Source organism: Bactrocera neohumeralis, chromosome 3 (assembly GCF_024586455.1).
Source record: "Bactrocera neohumeralis isolate Rockhampton chromosome 3, APGP_CSIRO_Bneo_wtdbg2-racon-allhic-juicebox.fasta_v2, whole genome shotgun sequence".
Taxonomy (NCBI): domain Eukaryota; kingdom Metazoa; phylum Arthropoda; class Insecta; order Diptera; family Tephritidae; genus Bactrocera; species Bactrocera neohumeralis.
In genome coordinates this window covers 43081960-43104047 of record NC_065920.1, presented here as the reverse complement: position 1 = coordinate 43104047, position 22088 = coordinate 43081960, and the positions used below count along the sequence as shown (strand labels likewise).

Sequence of the window (22088 nt, the reverse complement as noted above, 5' to 3'; positions counted from 1 at the left end):
AGAGTTACTTTTTCCAGCAGCTTTGACAGATTCGTATGAGTCGCTGTCATGTTATTTTTGTTCAGTGTTGTTCAGCATTTCAGCAGGCTATTCGCAACACCATCACCCATCTTGAGACTCAGCATTCATTGGATAATATTCGGCCGAATAGATACGCAGTGAAGAAAATATAGCAGCCGTTGCTGAGAGTGTACACGTAGAACGTGGAGAGTCGATTCGGGGCCTTTCGCATCAACTCGAACTGACGGATGCCACGACTTGGCACATTTTAGTATATTTGAAAGGGCACAAAATACAGCTTGTGCAAGAACTGAAACCGCTCTACCTTCCCAAGCGACATCGCTTCACTCTATAGGCTCTTGAAAAGTTCCAAGAAGATCCGGCGTTTGCGAAATTTTGTTCAGCGATGAGGCCCATTTCTTTCTCAATTGGTACGTAAACATGCGAAATTTCCGTACTTGGGACTAAGAGCAACTGAAGAGATTGAAGAGCTGCCGTTTCATCCAGATAAAATAACGGTTTGATGTGGTTTGTGGGCCGGTGGAATCATAGGTCCATATTTCTTCAAATATGATGCCGGTGAGAACGTAACCGTCAATGGCAACCTTTATCGCGCCACTATAACCAACTATTTGATGCCTGAAATTGAAGCTCGTTATCTCGGCGACATTTAGTTTCAACGAGACGGCGGTACTTTTTACACATCTCATGTATCAAAGGACTTATTGAGAGAACACTGCAATGAGCAGATAACTTCACGTTTTGGACCGGTCGATTGGCCACCAAGATCGTGTGATATCACACCGTTAGACTTTTTCCTGTGAGAATCTGTGAAGTCTAAAGTCTATGCGAACAATTCCGCTTCGATTCAGGCCTTGGAGGAAAACATAGAAAATTGGACTCAAGGGATGGATCGTCTGAAACGTAGCCGCGGCCGACATTTGAAAACGATAATCTGCAAAAAATAAATGTTAAAGAATGTTCTTTCGAATGATAATAAACATTCTCCATTAAATTTAAAGATTCTGTGCTTTTACTTAAAAAAATAGGGAACCTCGAAATGGATCGCACTATATTTTCATTGGCGTATAACTTGAAAACTCGGTAAACAATCAGTTAGAAACGTAACCAAAAGCAAAATAATAATTATTAATATTTTTTTATGCTTGGCTCCCATTGCTAAAGACCTACTGCAGTCAATTCACTACTTTTCAGTATTGCAGAGCGCAAAATAAATAAGATTCCAACTTTTCATATTTACAGCCGTTGGATACCCTGACCTCACTTACTAAACATTCAACAACCCATCATCAGCGCGACAAAGCAACTCTGCCCCAACAAATTGGAGCTCTTCGAACCCCATGAGCGAACATGTTTGAGCTGTGGGTTGGACATCATGCGGCCAGTGTGTGTCTGGGCATTGCCATTCATTGGCTAAGAAGCGATGAACGGCTGGCAAATGAAACCAGTTGAGTTGTATTCACGTATCTGAATGGGTACGTGTACGTGTCGCGCACGCATAAATCGAATGTACAACAAACGATTAATGCAAGAAGTTGACTAAATATTGTAAATAAATTTAAGAAACGGGTCACTGTAAACAAGAATTTCAGTACAAATTTAGAGTGCAACGAAAAGCACTGCATTCTCAAGTGATCAATGCCTAAAAATGTATCTTTCGGATTACTAAATAAATGCCAATTTGCAATGCGCAAACTGTTGTGAAGTGAGAAGTGAAGCGAAAAGTAAATACGCGAGTGCGAAAATGGGCACGAAATAAATGTTGTAGTGCACAACAACAACAATAGCTACGGTGTAAAGTCAAAAAGTAATGAAATATTTGCTGTTTTTTGGTGTTCTTGTATAAGTTTTTCGTTGTGTTAAAAAGTTATGAATACGAAAATCAAATAGCAGGTAGTTTAGCAAAGGCAGCAGCGCAGCCACAAATGAAGGAAAACAAAAATAAGATATGTGTTAAAACCTGTGCTTGTAATAGGAAACTAAAATTTAAAACAAAATTAAACAATACGATACATTGTGTGTGTGTTTTAGGAATTGTGAAAAGTGCAATAAAAAATCCACGTTAATCGGCTAAATATATGCAAAAACGAAAAAATAACAAAAAATAAATAAATTTTCAAAGTGCAAACGTAGCTAATACGAAAACAAATGAAGAAAAACACACAAAGCAAACAAAAACTGGCTGTTCGTGAAGACAGACAGACAAACAGACAGACAAAAATAATGAGATGTGGCATGCAGCAAGAAGTGGCTCGCCGTTTGACTTGGTGGCTGAATGACTGCATTGCTAACTGGCTGCGTGTGCTGTTAACTTGTTTTTGTTGTTGACTCTGACTCCTGTAGCTGACTTTTGTTGAGGCTAAACCGATAGCCGTTATTATTATTGTTGTTGCTGCTGCTGACGTTCTTTACTTGAGATTCACATAACTGCCAGCAGATACTGTTGTTGTCTGTATTATTGTTTTGTTTGCATTTTTTGTTGTTGTCACTGTCATTTATTAGCGTTTCATACATAACCATTCAATAAGGAATTTTATAATCAACTTTGCTAAGATTTTATAATCGGCGCACAAGCTTAGCAATTGTGTGTGTATAAATTTTGCTATGGCAAGCTAGCCTTGGTATTGTTAAATGTAATAACAAATAGAATAAAAAAATTAAAATTTAGGCACGAGATGATCTCAGCTGAGTCAGTGTGTGAGTGTGACGAAGCGCCTTTACCATTATATACGCCAGAATCACATAGACTCGTCAGACGAATGCGTGAAACTCGAATCTGACACCAAAAAATAATAGTTTTTTGTGCAAAATAATGCTTGAAAAGAGTAGTTTTCGTGAGAAAATCATAAAAAAATTTAATATTTGTTTATATTACATATACATATACATATATATATATATATATGTACATAGATACTTAAGTGCTTAAAAGATGCATATATGGATACTTCAATACGAAGAAAATACAGACAAACAGTCCAGATAAATATCGAAAAATATCTGTTTTGGATTCAAATAGATCGTAGATCGTTTAATAGAAAAATGTATGAGTCGCTAAAAAGCCGTAACTTCGTGCTTTGGGAAAATGTTTTTAGTTACTTTTAAGTCAGACCTAACTAATACTCTGCCAGCCATATGTGCAGAAATGCTTTAGATGAAATCTATTATAGTCTCTCTTTTAAGACGGAACCTTTATCCAAAAAGGTTGGGAAGGACTTCATAAAATATAACGACAATACTGATATCAGACCTTTGAAGCAAGCTTATCGAACGTGAGACTCCAACAATCAGTCACTTTACAATAGGCAAATCAGAGTTAAATATGTGCCCACCTCTCCTGTCATTTGAAATTGAGAGCGTAACTCACCTACCCGACTTTGACAGTTGACTGGATCGGATAGGTTTAACGTTTAGCAATAGGAATGACTAAAACGGTCGGTCTGAAATCGTACTAAAAATATATATGAACGGAGAGATTTGATACCGCCGTTCAAGTTCACTAACAAAAATGTAAAACAATGAAAATTAAAGAAAACGCGAAATTTGAATGTTTTTAATGAAATATTTTCGGATTTGATGCTTCGGAGTATTAATTTTCAATTGTAAACGATAAAAACTTTGTCAGCTAAAAAGTTTAATTTACTTTATTTATTGTTGTAGATTCAAAAATCAATTGTTCTTATATATCACAAATAAGATTTAATGGTCAACAGATAGTAATTTTCAATCGTTATATTGGTTGTTTGAATTTAAATGCTTAAAAGCAAATATTTTGTCCTATCTGGCTACAATGGAAAATGTTATAAAAACACAAATTTTAAGTTGTTCTCATACTAGAAATAGGGCATCCCTTTATCCATGGGTAAAATAATCCCTTTTCTAAATCTCTTTCCGAGTGTTGTGTATGGGCTAGAGAGTTCGATTGGTTAGTAACACTAGAGTTACACTTGATCTTTTACTTAGTGGATGTACTCGTAGAATAAAAAAATTATAGCATTCTCTACCGAACACTTACGACCTCTCTGCAGGTCTCTTCCGACTCTCATCTATTACTATGCTATATCTCTGATAAGACAGTTTTTAAATAGTTCGCTTCATAGACCTGGTGATAGATAACTTTAGTGGTTGTAACTAAACTATTATACTACAAATCAAACGTTACAGCAACAAAAAATATAATAAAATACTTTTATGGAAATGCAAATCTTTTAAGCTAAACTTTGAGATTACATAAAAATGACAAGCTGGTGAGAAACTAATAAGTATAAAAATCAATAATTATTATTATAATCGAATAATTGTAAGAACTGTCAACCTGCTGACCAACTTCGAAAACACAGTTGAAAAACGGTACAACCGTACAAAAACAAGAATAAAACGATTACGGTTGCTATGAAAAAATAACGTAAATAAGTACACAAAGCGTAGAATTGAATACAGTCGCAGAAATTCAAGTAAAAACATGGAATCATGAAAAATAAACAAAATGTGCACGTAAAAATGTAAACAAAATAAAAAGTAATAAAGTACTTGTACATAAAAAATTTAGTACAGACCGTTTTTAGCTTTTCACACACAGGTGTGTTGTACCTGTATGGGTAAATATGAGTAAAGCGCTCAGAAGGTAATAAAAAACCGTAACTAAAAGTGAAGTCGAAGCGCGACTCACCCACTTTTTTTTGATGACGAAGTAAAAAATAAATAATGAAACAGCAGTGGTAAATGAGCGCGCGAAAAAGGAAAAATCAGCTTAAAAGCCGCACTAAACTTAGAATTCTTATCGCATTTCTATGATTTTACGTTGCGCTTAACTTTATCTATTTGCACTTTAATTGCGGCGCTTTATCTCAAAGTCGGTAAATTTTATTTTATTATTTTTTTTTGCAGTAGATAAATGTACATCTTTTAATTATTCGCATTATTTTTTGTTTACTTGCTATGACCTCAATGCGTTTTTCGCCAATTGAACGCACTTTACGCCTACTTGCGTTGAGCATAAGACTGCGCTTAAGAAGCGTAATTGGCGAGTGACAGAGACGTTAATAAATACCTCTACAAAAGCGGTAAAACTGCGAAGTAAAGTCGAGCAAGTAATGATTCAGTACGTGCTTATGTATCTTATTTATCTGCATATATGTATATTCGTATACATATTTACGTATTGTCTAGTTTAATTTTTAGCGCATTTTAACAATTAACACACATATACATATATGTACTTATGTGAAATTTCATGTACGTAAGTATATATATACATACCTACATATTTACCCAATTATACGGTACATGCCGCATCGAGTGTTTTTATGTGCATTACTTCACAAGTGTCACGTGTACGAGCAGCTGTCAAATCGAGCTGTCAAAAATGTAACATGCTTCAGTTGCTCGAGTGCAGTTAATGTACCCCTAAGAAATTATATAAACATTTAACATTAACCTGTATAAAACAATATCATTGAATTTGTACTTTGAAGATAAAAGTCATTATTTAATTGGTTGGCTTATGGGAAGGTCAAATAACGGCCAGATTAGTGGCAATGAGACAACAACAAAAATAATAACACAAAAATCATAATTTACGCCTGTATCTCCGAAAATTATTTCTCTTATTAGTTTTGGATCGTAAATATATATGTATGTACATATGTAGGTGTTCATTGGAAATGCCAGGTGTGAGATATTTTGTACTTTTCGTCTATATTACGTTGATCACAAAATGTATAGCGGTGTTTATATCATTTGATTATGATTATTAGTATTGAGGAAAGTCTACCTTAAGATTTAGCCAAACTTAGACAGTCTTTTTAGTTAGTCTTTATAATCTGGATCTTATAGAAATACTTGGCAGTCATTGACAAATTATCATAACACATTATAAAGCACGACTGTGGTCGAACATTTGCTTGATTCACCCAAGATTGATTGAAAGCGGTTAAAATTATTAAATGAGAGAATGGAGTTTCTTTATTTTATGTAATGAACGGAGAGTTATTGAGTGAATATCGAAATCGATTTCTACACAAAATTTCAAGCAAATTCGCTTATAAATTTTCTAAGGCAAAAATCGCCCAAAAAAATGGTTTGTGATGTGCCAAACGCACACAAATTGACATACATACAAATAGAGATGAAACACGCTAAGTTCGGGTGCAATCGAACATTTTATACTCTTGCAACTTGCAAGATTCAAGGCCAGGAAAATACTATAAGGTGTAAAAACTTGGAGAGTAAAGTTAGCAGGATGTTCGAAAATCCTGATATTGGTTATAAAGGTACTAGGCCAATTTTTCGCTCAAATTTATCAATTTTAGGCACAATGTTACACTGTTATGAATAAAACATGCTCTCTTGTTTTCATTGCGATAACTCACATATTGGCCAAAATATGCGGTACAAAGTCACCCCGAATTTCGAAAATCTTGATATTAAGTACATATATGGGGGCTAAGGGAAGTATTAGTCCGAAGAGGTTTAGGAGATATGTATATTAAACTTGTTAGAGGGCGGGTCCACGCCCATTTTTTCAAGAATTTTTGCCCACATTTACCAAATTAAAGCTTTATATGTTAATTTAGTCCTTAGTTATGGCACTTTATATGTTTTTGGTTAAATGGCGACTTGTGGGCGTGGCAGTCCGATTACGCAAATCTTCGAACTCGTATTTTTTTGTACTTTTTTTAAGTTTTCTTTCGTTAAAGGCAAATCCGCTAGAGAAATGTTCCGTGAGATTAATGGTGTTTTGGGGCAGTCGCCATGGTTCTCTATCAGACTTCAAACTGCGATTTTTTTCAGACCGGAGAGTGAAAACGACACCATGGATAAGCCTCCCGGCGGAAGACCTACGACGACGAATTTTTTTCCTGTATTCAAGATCAAATCATGGAAAACATCGAGTTAGACCGGTATATGGCATCTCGTGACATCGCCCAAAAGATGGAGTTAGTCACCAAACCATTTGAAACCATCTGCAGAAGGCTGGATATACAAAAAAGCTTGATGTTTGGGTGCCGCATGATTTGACACAAAAAAACCTTCTGGACCGAATCAACGCCTGCGATATGCTGCTGAAACGGAATGAACTCGACCCATTTTTGAAGCGGATGGTGACTGGCGACGAAAAATGGATCACATACAACAATATCAAGCGAAAACGGTCGTGGTCGAAGGCCGGTGAATAGTCCCAAACAGTGGGCAAGCCGGGATTGAGGGTCAGGAAGGTTTTGCTGTGCGTTTGGGGGGATTGGAAGGGAATCATCCACTATGAGCTGAACCCGTATGGCCATACGCTTAATTCTACCATATACTGTGAACAACTGGACCGCTTGAAGCAGGCGATCGACCAGAAGCGTTCAAAATTGGCCAAAAGGGAGGGTGTAGTGTTGAACTCAAGAAAGGCTTGTGATAATTGGCTGTCCGAGTTCTTCGCAAATAAGAAGGGGGGCTTCTGCGAGGGGGCTATTATTGAAGTTGCCATCTAGATGGCAACAGATTATCGAATTATTATTATCGAACGAAACGGCGCATATTTGAACTAAATCTGATCACTGTAACACTTTTTATAAAGCATTGAGTAAAGAGCAAAAAAGCGGAAGGAAAATACTTGACAGCCTTATACTAAATAACCCTTTATCTATCTCGCTTAGTTTTAGGTCAACAAAACTATAATACTCTATAGAACTAGTTGCAAGAGTATAAAACGGTTGAATCAATCTAGGAAAAAGTTTTATCGATTCTGTTTGACTTTTAAATTTCATACAAAATGATCAGATGTGTAGAATATTTTAAGATTGTCTCCTATTTAAAATTTTAAAATGAAAATATAAAATTTGCAGAGTAGAATTGCCACCTGTTTAAAATTTTTTGCCAAGAAAGATTAAATTAGAAATTAAGAAAGAAATTAAGAAAACTTGTGCTAAATAAATAGAATACCAAAAAATCTCGGACTTCATACAAATACATACACATACATATGTATCTAACTGCAGTTATCTCAAACAAAACATGTAATTCCTTATATATTAATTATCGCCTTTAAAAAAAATGCTGAAAATCCAGATTCATAACCAGAATTCAAGTAAAAAGAACGATGGATGGCAGCAGCAGTTGTAAGGACATAAAAAATAAGCTTTATGATTTTATTTTATTCATTTGTATATTATTATGAATAAATTTTATATTTAGCACCTTCTTTTTCTCACTATAATATAGTCACATCATTAAATTGTTAACATAAATCGAAAAAAAAATCCAAAACCGATGATAAAGTTACCATCTATATAACATAAATTTCAATAAACAAAAACAAAAGAATTTTATTAAACTATCTACATTGCAACAGATACATAGAAGCCAACACATATTTACAAATTGCATGCACATATACATATGTATGTCGCAATAAAAACTGAATTGTAACAACAAGAAAAATAGACAATAAAAATAGCTACACTTACAACAACAACGCAAAAATGTCGGCAACACGCACCTCGGACTGTCGTAAATTTTCACCAAATATCTTCAACAAAAGCAAATGCAGTCACTGCTTTCGTCAGCGCGAGGAACACAGCGCCGCCGCCTTGGAATGTAATCGGGTATGTCAGTTGCATCTATATTTAAATATTCCAAAGACCAGATATACATATCTTTTAGGTATAACTAGTATATAAAATATTAAAATTATATCGTTGTGTATATACATTTATAAATACTTATGTATAGATGCATACATATGCAGTGCAGTTTTTGGGGCCTGGCACGCCTGCATAAATAACGCCGTACATCACTGTTCTTATTTTATAAATAGAAATTTCATAGTCACATAGTCATGTATGTATGCATGCAACTGCTTAAAGTACCGGCTTTGCCCGGTAAACAATATTAACTTCATGCCTCATATGAGATAGTTTGTATATGCGAGTGGCATATGCCACATAAAAGTCAGAGAAATTTATATAAATCCACAACAGACAGCAGTAACATACATACAAACACATATAATCATCAAAACAAATACACCGCAACGGTGCCCAGTTCTGTGCAATATGCCAACCGGCCTTGCTAGCCTTGCATATATAATGAGTTGAAATTCTGTCGCTTTGTAATTCTAATCAAATGTTTTATATTAGTTTTTATTTCTTCTTGATAGCTTTTCCGTTTTTTTTTTCTTTTTGATGTTTACCTTTTGACTTAATTTTTCCATGCACACACTTACACACACGTGGTACATATTTAAGCATGCAGCGTTGCTCTTTTAATTTGAAGCTTTTGGTTTTTTCCTATTTCTTTACTTTTTATCATAATGTAGTATATATGTATGTGCATTCACTGCGTTATGGAAATTGGTAGCTTTGTTTGTTTTCTAAGCGTCACAGCTCAGTATTATGCAGAAGACTACTTCAACTATTATATAGTATTCAATGTTAGTTGCATATTATTAGCGCATACAAAATTTGAACATACACATGTGGAAGCAAAAGTTTAACCATATGTACAAGTACATATGTATGTATATGTATACACTATATTGAAGACTCGGGCCTTTTCCATTGTATGTGACTTCGAACAAATTTGAAATGTTGTATGAAGAATACGAGTAAACTACTCTTTAGTCCATTCTACTTATTAAGATCGCTAATTCATTTAATTCTCCATCACTTGCTATAAGGCAAACTTCAGCCTTTAACTAAAGTTACATTCGTTAATGAGAAGCTCAATACTACATCCCAAAAAAAAACCTATAAGAGACGTTCATACATTTTACTGTCTCAAATTTTAATTTGCTTAAAACAATTGGGGTACTCATAACCCGTCATAAAGCATCGTACGAGTAAAATCATAAAATTATATATTTTTACACTTGTTTAAAAAAATGTTGTTGAATTACATACAAAAATGAGTTACCACTTTTACAATTCTCAATGCTATGTTTTCGGATCGTTATAACTTATAACTTTATGAGTCTATGTAAAACCCCTAAATGTATTTAATATGGCTGTCGGAGGAGATTTACTTGCTTTTAGGGTTAATATACACACATTTTACACTATCCGCATGAAATTTCAGTGAGTTCTTTATTTATAATATATGTCACCTGGTCTACGGAAAGGGGGCTTAGGTGTCAAAAAAAAGAGAACAATTAATGAGATAACGAGAAACTGACGATTATTTTTAACAGCTTTTCCCAGAAAACTAGTTTTCGCACGTTAGCTCCCTTTTCGTAGACCAGGACACATATGATTAACTCCATATTGATATTCGTAAAACTTATAGTAATATCATAAAAGTATAAATTTGCAGGAACCCATAACTATCCCACTTTCTATGTAATATAGCTCACTGTTATTTAAAATGAACTTAACTATCGAATTATGAGGAGAATTGCTGTTATAGGCTGCTACTGAAGTAGCAGATTTTGATTCCTTTCCTGATGAATAAAGCCTTGTCTAAACACACCACCTCAGACAATGTTAAACCTTCGACCTATTTCATTCATGCTTGGATTTGGTTCAGAAATTGTAGAACCCTACATTTGTTGAAAAATCAAGATTCTGACCATTCTCATTGGAGGAGAAACTCGATTAAATATAAAAACAACTATCTGATAAAACCAACCCTTACATTTTAACTTAAATGTGGTAATAACAACTTTTTTCCATTTTTTACTCAAAATCTCAACATGGGCTCACGTCCACGTGTGAAAACTGTACTGAAAAAAGATTATCTTAAATTTGTAATTGCTCTTTTTCATTTTAGCAGAAAAGAAATTATATATTTAAATAAAGTCTGCTAAAAAATATTTACTTTTATGTCTTTCCTGAGGCAATGATTATCTTAGAAACTTACAATATATCAATCACTACGTGTACACGTGCGGGACGTGTACGCTAGCAACAAATGTATGTAAATTCATTAAAAGTTTAAAAATTAATATTAATATTAATAGATAAATAATGAAAAAGCCAAAACAGGGCTTGTACTAAAAAAAATAGCTCATTAGTTAAATATCAAGCTACAAGACATAGTTGTCAAAACTAAAGTTGCGAAATAGAGATGACAAGCGATAAAGAGCGAACAAGAATGCTGAAATGGTTCTTAAAAGACAAAAAACCTTATTAATTCCAGTTACCAATACAAATATACGTATATGTATTTGTATATTAAAATTCATTAAAGTAGATTTTTCATAGAGAAGCGTATAAGCTTAGATGTTTTTTTTAGCGTAAGTTGAATGTAATATAATATTTTCTAAATTGTTAAGATCTGCGATGCTTTCCGTCATCACATCGTTTGCATTCAATAACTATAATATTAATGAAATCTTTTGGATCTCCTTAATATAACAAGATTAAGAGTTAGAAATAGATAACTGCAACTTGTTCACTACAACTCTTTTTTAGAGAATATCTGTGTCAAAGTTCGTTGTTTCCGTTTCATTCAAATTAGACAGACATAAAAAATATATCAATTTGATGTCATTCTCGTTCAAACGATTGAAGAAGTCTGCGCGATATTATAGTATTTTACACATAAAAAGATCATGTTACCGATAACAGTGGTCTACATCCACAATTCATAAAACTATCAACGATTTTGTGAGATTTGCCTCTTTCATTTTTATATCTACCATTTTACATTACAAAATCAGGAAACTTCTTCTTAACTGGAGTAGCCACCGCTTACTCGGTTATAGCCGAGCTAACAACAGCGCGTCAGTGGTTTATTCTTCAATTCGAGATGCCAAGTCCTTCTCCCACTGATCTCTCCAACGGAGTAGAAATGGAAGTCTTCCTCTTTCTCTGCTTCCACAAGCAGGTATTGAATCGAAAACATTCAACGCTAGAGTGTTCTCTTCCATCCGCACAAAATGATTAGATAAGATAGATTGATTAGATAAATTATATAGCCGGACGGGAATAATGAGTAAATTATAGAATTTTGTCTTTATTCGTAGAGAGAAGACTTTACTTTTCAATTGCCCACTAAGTCCAAAGTATTCCCATTTTGGCAAGAGTGATTCTGTATTGGATTTCGAAACTGATATTATTGTTTGTGTTAATGTTGAAGACTTCAAAGTTATGACTGCCAATAGTGACTTGTGAGTCAAGACGCGAATGCGATGACTGTTTGGTGGTTGGTGGTAAACAGAAGATATTTCGCCTTATCCTCGGTTACAATCAGACATATGCTTCGCTTCCTTATCCAGTCTGAAAAAAGCAGAACTTACAGCGTTCCGTGAATGTTTTCATCCGACTATACATATGTTGCAAAAAAGCTAATGCATGCACCTTGTCATTTCTTCGCCGCCGTATTTGAATGGCTCGACCGTTACCGATTGCGTAATCGGGTTCGCCATCCTAAGATGTGACACTTTCACTGCCGTTCAGGTTGGGCCATACAATAAACCTTCCGTTAGCTGTGATCTTAAATCATATCGTTCGTCGTTATCAAAAGTGGGGTCCTTCATCCGAGGCTGTAGTTTCTTTTTCATTGGGTAGTAGTATAATTTTTCTACACATTAATATAATGCAGCGCTTGTTTCAAGACCGACGACCCGTGTTCCTGGGCTGTACACGGGTGACTACCGCAGTATACGAGGGGTATAGCCCTACGACTGTAGTGTATAGTTGCCATACAACTACAAGTTAAATCCGTGTATGGAAAACTTTTTTATTTGAGAAGATATGTATCTTCACGAAATTCGGCATGGATTATGGTCTAAAACATCGGTACAATGTCCAAACAAATCGTTCAGATAGGACTACTAGAGCGGATATCTGACATACAAATTGAACTATCAAGGTCAAGTTCCTGTATGGAAAACTTTTTATTTGACAAAATATCATCACGAAAATCGGTGTGAATTATTGTTTAAGGGCACTAGGTTTTACTTTGATTGTCGATACTCGACGGCTTTTATTAAAAAATTTACAATTTTGGTGAAAACTGGGCTCGAATGCAGCTCCAACGAAGTGTCTACACAACTGGGGCCATCATATCCGATTATGCCTCAGCTATAAATAGAAAATGTGTAAAGACATTTAAATTATTTGTTTTTTACTTTTTAACTTCGTAACCTTATGGTATGATATCTATTAAAAATTTCACACATTAGATACCCGTGCTTAGTTTAAAATAATTTTTAATTAAATAAAACTAGAAAAACGCTAACTGTTCATTGTGAAATTTCCGCTACTACCGTTCCTTTACGCTTGGTCTTTTGATGAACTGATTATCTCGTGAAGTAATTGAGAAAGTGCTGGATGAAGTCATTGATCTCATGAACAGTTATTTCACTTCAAAAGAAATAAAAAATAAACACAAAATAGCAAACTGAGGAAAGCAAACGGAAAACAAATGAAATAAAATGAGATTGAAGAAAAATAATAGTGGAAGCTTCATAAGTTTCCACACAATACTTAACGAGTAGGTACTGCCACTACAGCCATGGCATTTGCAATATAACAACAATTAGTTGCACCAATCAATGCTGTGCATTGAACCCAAACGCGAAACCGCACCAATGATTCACCAACAACAACAACAACAACAAAAGCTACAGCAATAACAACAATGGCAATAGCAACACAAGTGATGCACCCAGCGCAAGCAAACATAAACACAGGCGCACCAACACTACCGTGTGCGTGTATGTGTGTAGGCATATTACAGCTGCATTGGTTGCAAGCAATTGAGGTGTTGAGGAAAGCAGCGTCAGGGGCAGTTGGAGGCAAGAAACAGCTTTAACAATTTATGTTCTCACTTTTATTGCGGCGTAAGAACGCTAGAACTTTGCACAAAGCACACCCAACAACAACAATAACATTTATACCGCTTTGTGTACAAAGTATTGCTTGCAGCACAGGGGAAATGGTAAATGTATAAGCATGTGACGATAGACAACTACAATGTGTGTGTGTATGTGTGTGTACCGAAGCCGCACGTTGGTTTATACAAATGCTAGCAAATCCAGTTTGCATGCCAGACATTCTTGTTGGTCGCTAAATACCAAACACCAGTTTGGAATGTCAAAAGCGCACACGCACCAACATTGTCTGAATATACAACATACATAGCTAACTATATACGTATGTATGTACATATATAAATAGCGCTGTATTTATATAATCATAAAAGACTAACAAATTCTGAACAACAATAATAGCAAAATAGCACCTCGCCAGCCACAGGGGTAGCGGTGAGGCGGTGCTGTTATTGTTTTTGCCGCGCTATGTCGGCGGAAGGTTAGACTCGTAAATGTAGTGACAAAAGATTTTCATTAAATGAGCGTAACCACGAGCAGCTCTATTACGTGTGCAGTTTTTTTTTTACGATTGCTGCACACCCGTGCCAACCACAACCACGACCACATCAGGAACAAAATCACCTATGAATGTATGTAAATATATTCAGCTATTAACAAATGTGACAGCAACGTACAATAGCACCACATAGATACATACAAACATGCATACATATATAAATAAGATGTTTCATAAATAGATGTACTTATGTATGTATAAGCGAGGTGACAAGTAACTGTTACCTAAATCAGCGTCGAAAAAATATTCAAATATAATTTTAAAATACATACATTCATATTTATATGTACATATGTATGTATGTATTTTCATATATTTTTTTATTGAAACAACAAACTATATGCATACTTACATATTTCCACATTTTATGCACCTTTAAGGCAGTTAGCGTGTAATTAATTCACTCTGTCAGTTGCAGTAGCAAAAACTTTGCTGTCGTAAGCAAACAAATGAGCTTACAAAGCAAATTTGCGCATTTGTGTTTCTTTATTTCGCATGACAATAGGTTGTTTTAAAATTTTTTTCGGTTTTTTTTCGTTTTACAATTAATTTTTTGCTTATTTGCCGTAATTAAGTTGCGCTTATGTAGCAACATTTCAAACACATGTGACAGATGAGAGTTGCAGATACTTGAATATCTGAAATATATCTTTCACACATGGCAGCTATGAAAGTGTGATAATACATACATATGCTAGTCAACCAAATGGTTGGGTTCACAATGAAAAGTAGTATGAATTCGTCGAATAGCCAAACTTAATGATTTAACAGATTTGTGAGCTCCACCACTAAAGCTTGGTTGTTATGTAACCAATAAATGTTTTGGAAGTGTATTTCTTAGAAGCAACACCGGATAGCTTGAAATAACAAATTATTAGTAATAAGCCTGGAATTTCTCATTCTGCTAATATATCATATTAGGTAGTCATGAAGTTGCCGTCTAGATGGAAACAGATTATCGAACGAAACGACGCATATTTGAACTAAATCCAATCACTGTAACACTTTTTATAAAGCATTGAATAAAAAGCAAAAAAGCGGAAGGGGGATATTTGCCAACCTCATAAATTGGTAATATTCTGTGGTGATGATTTCTATGAAAATATATACATATAGCTTGTACAGCTTTCAAAAAGGCGATTTTGATCTTTTACTCTTTTAAATTTTTATTAAAATAAAAATCAATGAACTCGTCAATATTTTGTTTCATTAATTAAAAACGAAATACGGACACATTTCCATTCTGATGGATAAAATTTTCCATCATTTGCACGGTCCAAAAGCATGTCGAACGAGTGTTTTAGCTCGTTGGCCGGTATGGCTGCCAGTATATCGGTGCAAGCCTTTTGAATGGCCTGTACGTCTGCATAACGCTTTCCCTTCATGGGCAAATGCATTTTTCCGAAAGGAAGAAGTCGCACGGTACCATATCAGGTGAATACGGGGAGTGGTTAATGGTTAAAATGTTATTTTCGGTCAAATAATAGGTCAGAAGCTTCGATCGATGAGATGGACTCTGAGCAATTTTTGGTCGTCAGTCAATTTGTGCGGAACAAACCGTGCACACACCTTTCGTAAGCCCAAATGTTTAGTGTTCAATTTCATTTTCATGAATTTCAATGATGATTTCGGCTGATTTTTGATGAATTCACGTACAGTTTCGGTGGATTTTCCGGTGATCGTCATTTATGTCCTCACGACCACTTTGAAACCACTCGTGCACTCTGCAATCATCGCCATAAACTTGTTTCATCAATTGAAACATTTCGGTAAAATTTTTACCAATTTTAATACAAAATCTAATACTGGCTCTTTGCTCGAAGCTCAAATGAAATGTCATGAAATTCTCTCTGGACAATCGATAAAGATAGATGATATTCTAAGGCACCAGGCGACATATAGATGACGCCAACAGGAGGCGCTAGATTCAAAAAGTCCTGTTAACTTTGGAACGCACCTTGTAATTTGCCACTTTTCATCGATTATGTTTTTCAATGGCTGTCGTAGCCAGTGATAGGATTGCTGACTTGGCGTATCCGCAAACAAATTATTTTAACAGAATCATTACCCTAATGTTCAAAAGACAAGCCCAAGCCAGGGTATAGTTTTATGCTGCTGGAACAACATAGCACTTAGATCATTGATATTGATATGAGGATCGAAGAGTCCTACAGAATTTTTTTCTAGTGCTCACCATTAACGCTATTTAAAGTTCAGGCTTTAGTTTTGAATGTGTATAAACCTCAAATGTGACACCCTTACCAGACGTTAACTATTTCTTGGAAGCACGAAACCCTAAGAAAGTATCTTCGCGATTGCACGTACTTATTTTTCACTCTAAATTAAAACGTGCCTTATCACTGTAGTATACCTGTAAGAGAAATTAGAAGTTCGAAGGTAGTTCTTCTGTGATGATAAAGACAATGGTTTTCTTTAACGTCAAAACACATATTTTTGCTATCCCTCTAAAAATTTCTATATGAATAAGAAACATTATATTTCTTAGACTTCTTACGATTTACGCCTGGCAGAAGGACTTTGTGTTCGCTCATTTGTTAGCACCTACCGAACTCGTCTGAGCCACAGTCATCTAGTAGCGAACAGCAAGAAGCCAGTGGAGCTCCTACCCGCTCCCATTCTGTAACTAGTGAGACCGAATTAACTGACCTAGCAAACCCCTCAGCAGTCTTGCAGCGTGCTCAAGGCTAGTACCACAACCCTACTATCGAAGTGGATAAAAGAGGCTGCAGTACATCTGCTACTACCTTAATGGCGGTCACTTCAAATGCTACAATGATCAGAGAGCCCGTACCTGGAATTTAAAAATACTTCGATACAGAGTACTCCTCCGGAAACTCTCCCCGCAAGCTTCGATCCGTAAAAAAGCGCACCGTTCCACTTTTTCAACGACTCCTCACCTCACATACACCTTTTGGGTTTTTCCATCATATAAAAATTTCATAAAACATTATGTGCTGTCTTACTGCCAGATAATTACTTACTTTTGGTAAGAGGCACCATTATTTTTGGTAGTTACCGTTAATTCAACAGGACGTCTAAGAACTTTCTATTTTCCATTTTTTGTTCATCCCTTGAGGCCAATTTTCTATGACTCATTCGAGCATTTCGACTGATAACTGACAAATGATGTGATGTTTTGCGATTGCGGGATTGTCCGCATAGACTTTAGACTTTACATATCCCAACAGGAAAAAGTCTAACAGTGTAATATCAAATGTTCTTGGGGGTCAATCGACGTGCCCAAAACGTGAAATTATCTGCTCACCGAAATGTTCACGAGCTTTAATTTTAGGCATCAAGCAGTCGGTTATCAAGGCGCAATAACGGCCGCTAAAATTTGTTTCGAAAACCTCGGATCTTCTTCCAACTTTTCAAGAGCCCATAGTGCGAAGCCACGACGCTTGAGAAGGTCGAGCGGCTTCAGTTCTTGCAAAAGCTGTACGCCTGATCTAGACCTAAAATGCGCTAAGTCGTTCCATACGTCAGTTCGAGTAGCTGCGAAGGGCGCCGAATCGACTCTCACGGTCTTCATGTACACTCTTAGCTACGGTTACTATATTTTCCTCACCGCGTTCTGAACGTAGTCCATTCGGTCGAATATTACCCCATAATGAATGCTGGGTCTTAAGATGGATGATAGTATTGCAAATAGTACGCTCAGTTCTTTACAGAACCTGAATTTTCATAATAGAGTTGAACAATTTGTAAACAATATTCAGATGTAAGTCTTTCCATGATGAAATGCCAAACAATACTGAACAAAAATAACAGGACAGCTTGATCTGTCAAAAAAGGGCTTTTAAAAAATACCTCTACTTGCATCACTCGTTACATATATATGCCATAGTATTTTGTTTACTTGCGAACTATGAAACCGCATTGACGAATCAATGCGACTCAAACTTATGAACCAACTCCCGAATTCTTCAACTTATGGACATACATATCTATTAAGGAGCAGAATTTTCGTTTCTCTAACATAAGACCAAAGTTACTTAGATATGAATTAGTGTCTCTATATGTCTATATAAATCGATTTTAACTAGCATATACCAAACATTTCGTTTATAATAGACTCGTAACGCAAATTTAGCACCAAATTTCGGATGTTTTATTTTAAAATGTCAATAAAAAAAGAAAAATTGAAAATGAATATGTACTATATCTGCTACTAATCACGTAATGATTTACTGGGTAACTGATGACTTAGCTGTCAATAAGTATAAAAATGCATACAAATCTATACTAAGTGTTTGCAACTGTGTGCATATCAAATGTGCTGGTGTTAGCTAATTCTTTGCCGTGTCGGCATGCTCTGACCCAACAAGGGGTTCTCATTTCACTTCATTTTATACACTCCGTCAGACTTGCGCAGCAGCCAACAAACGAACAGTTGGTGAAGTCAATTGTACAAAATATACGACTCTACGTACATACCTACACAATTGTTTTTCTAGATATTATACATACATGTATAGGTTCACAAATGCATATCGTTGTTGGGAGTCTCGTTGTTGGTGGAGCAAATAAACAAGCAACCAAACAGCTCATTACATGTAATTTTCATTTTTATTGTGGGCATTTGTAGCACACTGAGCGCCCCACGAAGGAAAGTTTTTTTGTTTTGTTGGTTTTAATCGCATTGACGTGAAGTTAGTTAGCGGTAACACTTCATACAGTGGACCGTCGTCAGAGCGCACTCACCACTGATTGCACACCGACTGGTGTATGAATACCATGTGTTTTAGCTAGTATTATTGTTCGTGTGCGCAATTGTTAGCAAGTTGCTTGCATACCTATGATATAATCATTTCAATTCCACTGAACTGCTTTCATTTATTTTCTGCATTTTTCACTACTTTTTATTCTGCGGCTTGCGCACTCGTTGCCCATTTTTTCACAAGTGAATTTTTTCATAATTGTCTTCATTGCATTGTTTTTGTATTTTTATTGTTTTTCTTTGCCCCTCTTCATCATGCTTTTTATTTACATACATGTGATGCGCATCATATTAAATGTTGACTTCAGCACTCATCAGCCGGCTCATCTTACTTTTACTGCCTTCGTGTATTCTCGTTTTTATGAACTCTACCTAAGTTAGTGAACATATAGTTTTAGTATGTGCCAGTAATCGATTTTCCATGCAAATGCCAGTTATGTCGGCCTGTGTTTTTTGTTTTTCTTTCCTCTTCAATATGGCCCTTATTCTAACACATTTCTTTTGTTCTTTTGCGTATTTCGTCCGGCGTCCCGAATTAGGCGTATTTAAGTGAATTAGTATTGCTCGTAAACTGGTTGAATGGGCAGATGAGTTAATTGCTTTGGGATCGTTCTTAATTCGCATAAACTTATTAAGGCTTCCAAGGCAGAAGACATAAAATTGGCTTAGAACTTTAGGCGCAATTTCAGCAGATCCACGATTCTTCTTTACATGTGCATACATATATTACACTATGTAAGAGGTTACCATATCATATACATATAGAGTTTGGCTTTTGATCATCGAGAGAGGACTTTACCTTAACTCAGTCCGAAGTAGCACATGTTGGCAAGACTTTTTCTGCTTGGATTTCGAGGCTGACATTGTTGTTGGTGTTAATACTGGTTCCAAAATAGACGAAATTATCTACGACCTCAAAGTTATGACTGTCATCATGACGTGGGAACCAAGTCGCTAGTGCGACGACTGTTTGTTTGATGACAGAAGATATTTCGTCTTGTCCTCGTTCACAACCAGACCCTTTCGCTTGGCTTCCTTCCTTATCCAGTCTGGACAAAGTATAACTAACGGCGTGATTGTTGAGGCCAATGATATACTATACATAAATATCATCGGCTTCAGTCTTTCACACATTTCGCTCGATAAGTCTTTCAATGCGATATTAAGGAAGCTTATCTGATGGCTATTGATCGGCTATCTTCTGACGCTCTTCATACTCACGCATTTTGGTCTCTTTCTTGTTTTGTGTTGTCGTCGGTTATAACGTTGCGAGGTGGGTAGTCTTCTTTCTCTCCACTGCGATACGGCCCTCCTCATCGTTCTTTTGCATTTTCCAAAAACCAATCGTTTCGTTTACAGCTGTACGTAATGGGCTTGAAATGTCGTACCACCGATCCCTTATACCGAGTTGCTGATGAGTACTCTCAGAGAGAAGGGGTGCAAAAATTTTTCGGCTGTCTGTTGTGATTGCGACGTCGAACCTTCCTTGTGTTTGTCGGCGTGCGTTTTTAGCTGCACAGTGACGGGTATCTTCGCTGCAACAAGAAGGTGGAACGCGCGTCCAAAACACTGGAGAGGTGTCTTTCGTCTATCACAACATAATCGATGGTTAGTGGCTTTTCGATCCGGAGACAGCCAACTAACTTGGTGAATTTTCTTATGCTGGAATGTAGTACTGGAAATAACCATAATTCGGGTCCCGACGAAGTCGCTCAGCTTCAACCCATTTGGGGATGTTTCATTATCGAGGCTGAATTTATCTACCGTTATGCCAGAGATACTTTCTTTGCCCACCCTAGAGTTAAATCGCCAAGCACGATTTTGGCATCGTGGCGTGGGCAGCTATCATAGGTGCGCCCCTTGCGTTCATAGAAGGCATCTTTGATCACGGGGTGGGGGGCGTGGTCCCCAACTAAGAGCGGAAGTTATAAGCTGCTTGACCTGGCAAAAGTCAACCTTTAACGCGAAACATCTCTTATTCCAAGACGGGCAGTCTAGTTTTAAGGGTGCTCGTGAAGGTAGAGGATAAGAGAGAGAGGATGTTCATAATATAAAACCGCTGCAATTCTTGACAAGTAACTTCACTTAATAATGAATATAATATACTTGGGATCTCTAAATAGCATGAATTTCTCACGAATTCTTTGTTAATACAGAACAAAAATCTTTTGCAGATTTTCAGCTTTGACTTTTTACCACATATTGCACCTTACTTAACAAAAATACAAATGATAAATATTAAACAAAATTTTGAATAAAATAATTGAGATCTCAACCTCAAAATCATGAGATGATCCTTCATCCGGTTACCTCCAAATGTTGAAATTAAAAAAATGGAAAACCTATTATCTCAAAAAGCTCTATCAAAAATAATCCATAAATCAGCTTAAAAAAAAGCTTTTCCAACTCTTTCTATCAACCAATAAACCAAAATAAGTAACCTCAAAGAGGTCGTTGGTCCACTTTTCCATTTCTTTTATTTAAATTTGTTATCTAGATTATTACCACAAATATGTATATTATTTTGAACAAACGTCAGTCTGCTTGCCCACACAAGCGGCCAACCTTAGCCCCGTTCAAAATCAATCATTGCAAATTGCTTTATGCAAAACTGTCATTTAATTAGAATTTTGTCTAAATTTTGAGGAATTTAACAGACGCTTCGTCTGAAACTGTGCACGTAAATTACTAAATTTGCGCAATGACTACACAGCAAACAAAAACAAAAAAATCCAATTTTGACAACATTGTACCCAAAACCGCCAATTAATGAGTCAATGATCTTATGAAGATGACAGTCAGAAAACAACGACTGGCTGGCAGCGTAGATTGCGACAGTGACTGAGACTGTCAACTGTGCTGATGTCAATGTTGAAGGCAATTCAAGAGGCATGTCAAGTAGGGGAGCTAGTGAACCGACTGGAGCTGTCGTCTAATGGAAAAAGATGATGCCGTTGTGTATGTTCGGTGGCGACCGACTAATTCAATTAAGCGAGCACACAGCAAAT

At 36.0% G+C, this 22088-nt stretch overlaps 1 protein-coding gene across 4 annotated transcripts in view; it reads left to right on the top strand.

Annotated features, from left to right (window-relative positions):
* The first annotated feature begins 1484 nt into the window (after positions 1–1484).
* Positions 1485–22088, top strand: part of LOC126752512 (protein outspread) — a 173005-nt gene continuing 152401 nt past the window's right edge. For 3 of the 4 annotated variants that reach the window (XM_050463361.1, XM_050463359.1, XM_050463364.1), the window contains exons 1-2: positions 1485–1828; positions 8230–8612. In XM_050463361.1, coding sequence (XP_050319318.1) covers positions 8490–8612 — 123 coding nt within the window. In that variant the 5' untranslated portion in view covers positions 1485–1828; positions 8230–8489. The remainder of the gene's footprint in view (positions 1829–8229; positions 8613–22088) is intronic. The other variant, XM_050463360.1, reaches the window with a different exon arrangement.